The following is a 4,982-nucleotide window of genomic DNA, read 5'->3' as shown; positions in this document are numbered from 1 at the left end:
GCTATATTTCGTATGTATAGCTGGAGTATTTCTGAGTGCAACGTTAAACAAACAAACAACACAAATAATCAATGATATCGCCGTTATTTTCACCATCACATAACATTACATACCTGTTTCTACCCGTGAAGATCCTGAGTAGAATACGCCTTCAGCAACCCATGCTTGCCATAAAACGAGACTATTCTTGCCGTAAGAGGCGACTAATGGGATCAGGTGGTCAGACTCGGTGACTTGGTTGACACATGTCATCGGTTCCCAAATGCGTAGAACAATGTTCATGCTGTTGATCACAGGATTGTCTGGTTCCAGACTCGATTATTTACAGATCGCAGCCATATAGCCGGAATATTGCTGAGTGCGGCGTAAAACTAAACTCACACACTCATTTCAACCAAGAAACAGTAATTGTACACGTGCTGGCGGTGGCCGATATGTAATATGAAGTATTGTTGGTTGTGGGTTTGGATTCAAGATTTACTGTGTCTATGACCCTTGTTGTAACTACTCTTATGCCAAACTATTGAGAAAATTATATTTTACTACAGGAATACGGTAACTGTTCTACACCAAACCATAATGCACAATGCAAGAAATATGAATGAAATGTTGCTAACTAGGCTAATAAGGAACAATCACCTATTAATTTTAATGACGAACAGGCAGAAGTCCGTGATACCCCATTACACACAGAACAGGTTATCAGCTGTAAGTACTTATATACTGGTAGGCATTTGCAAAAACAGTTCTGTAGGCAACAGCAATCTATGACGTAATCGTCCATACACATGCCGTTTACGGTGAACAATAGCCGAAGCGTTCAACGCATGACGTATTGACGTTGCAAATCCCACACCTAAAATGGTAATTATACGTTAAGCCTTCCCGGAGTAAGGGGATTGAATTTCCACCGGGCGATGCAATCCTTCCTATACACAAAATACCAACAGGGACATCAGTGCTAGAAACAGGAACACACCGAACAAAACGTGGTCTGTTTTTGACGCACACTTCAGATGTGGACGTTCAGAGCCGTTAGTGTTGATTTTGTTATTCACGGCTTGTACGGCGGCATTGGCCTGACATAGCAGACCCCTTCTATTCACATTGAGGGTGACCATGCTTATCATGATAGCCAGGCAACTCTGGCAAAGAACGAGGGTCAGGTATACAGATAGTCGACACACATCTCCAGACTTGGGGATTGAGTCGTTGACGAAGTTCATGAACACTGCATAGGACACAAATATTGAGATAAGATAGGACATCTTCTCTCCGGAGTCAGCTGAGTTAAACAAACAAACATAGCACAAAGAGTCAATGACATCGCCGTTATTTTCACCATCACATACCATTACATACATGTTTCTACCTGTGATGACCTGGGGTAGAATAGATCTTCAGTAACCCCTACTTGATCACTTGATTGTCTGGTCCAGATTCGATTATTTACAGACAGCCACCATGTACCTGGAATATTGCTCAGCGCGGCATAAAACTAAACTCACTCACTCACACACCTGTTTCCGTAATGAACGGAATTATCTATAGTTGGAACATACTATTCTACGGCAAACCATAATGCACTATGGATGAAATATCACTGAAATGTTTCTTACTAGGATACAAGGCAACACTTTTAATTTGAATCACGTCCCAGACGTCCGTGATAGTCCATTACACACAGAACACGTTATTGGCTGTAAGCACTTATATACTAGTAGTCATTTCCAAAACCATATCTTTAAGCAAGAACAATCTATGATTCAATAGTCCAAACACATACCGTTTACGGTGAACAATAGCCGAAGCATGGCGCAGTGACCCACATCTGAAATGTTTAAGAATTCCCAAAGTAAAGGTTTGGAGTTTCGACTGGGAGACGCAATCCTTCCTATACACAAAATACCAACAGGGACATCAGTGCTAGAAACAGGAACACACCGAACAACGCGTGGTCTGTTTTTGACACACACTTCAGATGTGGACGTTCATTCTCGTTCGTGTTGATTTTGACATTCGCGGGTTGTACATCGGTCTTGGCCTGATATAGCAGACCCCTACTGTGTACATTAAGGGTGACCATGCTTGTCATGACAGCCAGGCAACTCTGGCAAAGAACGAGGGTCAGGTATACAGAGAGTCGACACACGTCTCCAGATTTGGGGATTGAGTCGTTGACGAAGTTCATGAACACTGCATAGGATACAAATATAGAGATAAGGTAGGACATCTTCTCCCCAGAGTCAGCTGGTAGGAGGAACACACAGGCGTTGAGCACAGAGAGAAGGGTCATGGGTAAGATGATACTCACAATATAGAACATGCTCTTGCGTTTCAGATGAAATTCAAACGATGCAAAAGTGGTTATTGTTGTCATTTCGACGTCTTCCACTTTTGCAAGTATGTCAACCAACTCCCATTCACTGTTCTCAATGAAGAAAGACGGTAGCCTGTTGCCAAAAGACGACCTAGATACTTCAAGTGTGTAACCATTGACGGGCACGAAGAGGATACTGCATTGCTGTTGGTCAAACGGGTACAGAGTGATGTCTATTTGACAACTGGTCTTGAAACTCTCAAAGAATAGGAGCTTTCCAACTCCTTCACTATAGATGGTTGGCGATGGTATTGAAGTTGGCACAACGTTGTCGATACCATTTGGAATGACAATAGAAGGTACCCACACGTAATCTGCAGAGATGGTAACATTTTCAATGTTGTCATATTCAGTTTTGTTCCAAGCCAGATTTCGGTCGAACCATTGCATGCTGACACCAGCGCTAAAAGTGAAGGTCTGTTCGGCAGCACTGAGACTGGAGATGGACAGTGGCCGTATCTTTATGGTAACCTGTCTGCCCTCAGTGAGGTCAACACTAATACCAGCAGATTCTGTTTCCCCTTGGAGATATGACTTCAGTCTTCTTAATGTAGACCGGGTTATATTGTAACTATTGGTGTTTGATAAGATGACGAATGAAAGTATTGTTAAAGCCGACATGAACTGCATGATGTCTCAGTGCAATGGTGATGATCAGAATGATAGGTATTGATATGCATGTGTTGTTTCAGTTCAGCTGTTTATTGTATCTCCAGTGACTCTGATTGGATCGTACACTACCCATTAGCTTGAAAATTCAATGCCACGCATCCGCTAAACAAAGACATAACCGCACTGAGCTTTCAACACATCTCTCATGTATCGGTAAGTGCTTCACAAACAGATATTTGTTGCTCTTCCTGTCAATATACCTGCCCCCACATTCTGCAAATAGATATCACCCTGCATTGAATCACATTGAACTTACATTATGCACTAGCAATGGAGTTGGCTATGTCATGATAACAATCTCAGATTCATACTTTCATAAATGCACATAAATGTCATATTTGCTTGTAGTATTCCGGGTTAAAATATGCCTTCAGCAACCCGTGCATGCCATAAAAGGCGGCTGTTCTTGTCGTAAGAGGCGACTAATGGGATCGGGTGGTCAGGCTCGCTGACTTGGTTGACACATGTCATCGGTTCCCAATTGCACAGATCGATCTTCAGCCATATACCTGGAATATTGCTGAGTGCGGCGTAAAACTAAACTTACTCACTCACTCTAGTATTCTATATTTATTGAGATAATGTGTCATCGGAAGGGAATGTATACTGTTAACTAAATCCAAGGACCTGATGCATACCAAAAACAAATGTAATGCAACTAAATTGCCACTAACTGTTGAAGTTAGTCAGTACTGTAAACATAGCAAGACGTGCAATATTTGCCCTTCCCACACACATTTTGACTGAGAAATGGATTCTTTACCCGAGCTGCTGTTCATTCTTAATAAATGGACGCATTTGGCCATACCATAAGCCTAAAAATAAATATACATTAACGATAAGTTTATATCAGAGTGGAGTATAGGGTACATAGTAAACAAGAAGTGACGTAATCTTTGATTCAAACATAGTACTTTGTGACTCAAAGTAATGCTTCGATTTTCCAAAAATGTAGCGAGGTAATGTAAGTAAAAGCGATGCTTCAATGCACAGATTAGTATTCAAGAGAAGGTATTCAAGAGAAGGTATTCAAGATATTGTTTCGTCTTCCTTACCTTATGGATAAAAAAACGAAAAACAGTCATAAATGCCAAAAATGAGTTGCCTTCGATATTTTCAAAGGGCACTTATTTTTTCGGCCAAGAACCATTTCCGTGCAATTTCAAACTCCATCCTGTGGTGTGTATGATGTTCACTACATACACAGTTTTAAAGAGCCCTTCTAGAAGTCGACACTTAAACTGTAATCTACGCCTCTATTTCAAAACGAAACATTCAAATGTGTTCGTTTCTTAAATGGAATCCCTGAACACATATACACGAAATATAACCTACATTACTGCCTTTGTATCATGGTTCTAACATTATGAATTCTCAGACAAATGTTTTACTTAAGCTGACAGAGCAAATTAAGACGATGTAAAGGCAACATAATTCATCACAAGCGACTTTGATAATACTTTCAAGCGGTGAATTCATAACGTACACCTCTCACATCCATGTTTGACACTACACTATTCTATCATAACTCTCATTCGTACCGGACATTTTAAAAATGAATTCTTATACACCATACGATCGGTAAGGTTTGACTGAGGAACATTAGAGACATACGGATGCGACAGGATGACACTAGTAGCGGCTAGCAAAAGACACGTTCTCATAGGTCGAACTCACACTCCCAGGCCCGTGGTAGGAAGACTGTGAAATAGGGGCGTATCCAGGGCCACGGTAGATTACGGGTGTTTCAAACAAGTGTACCCAAGGCTAATGATAACTATGAATCCATGTGACATCAATACATGTAGGCCACTGACATATCTGCTTTTTCCTCGACAAAAAGGGGCGGTGTGCCAATGGGTAAGCCTTTAGCTTGTCACGCCGAAGAACCAGGTTCGTTTCTCTACTTTGGGACAATGTGTGAAATCCA

The 4,982-nt window shown here is 41.2% G+C and overlaps 1 protein-coding gene across 1 annotated transcript; it reads right to left on the bottom strand.

Moving 5' to 3' along the window:
• Positions 1 to 1,894: 1,894 nt before the first annotated feature.
• On the bottom strand, positions 1,895 to 3,010 carry LOC137274775 (acetylcholine receptor subunit delta-like). Its single transcript, XM_067808108.1, has one exon. It carries the CDS (start codon positions 3,008 to 3,010, stop codon positions 1,895 to 1,897), a length of 1,116 nt encoding a protein of 371 aa, XP_067664209.1.
• Between the last annotated feature and the right edge of the window lie 1,972 nt (positions 3,011 to 4,982).

The sequence above is a fragment of the Haliotis asinina genome, chromosome 2, assembly GCF_037392515.1.
Source record: "Haliotis asinina isolate JCU_RB_2024 chromosome 2, JCU_Hal_asi_v2, whole genome shotgun sequence".
Classification (NCBI taxonomy): domain Eukaryota; kingdom Metazoa; phylum Mollusca; class Gastropoda; order Lepetellida; family Haliotidae; genus Haliotis; species Haliotis asinina.
This window is presented reverse-complemented; position numbering and strand designations above follow the sequence as displayed.

Coding starts and splice junctions, on each gene's coding strand:
- LOC137274775 (XM_067808108.1), bottom strand. CDS start 3,010: ATGCAGTTCATGTCGGCTTTAACAATACTTTCATTCGTCATCTTATCA.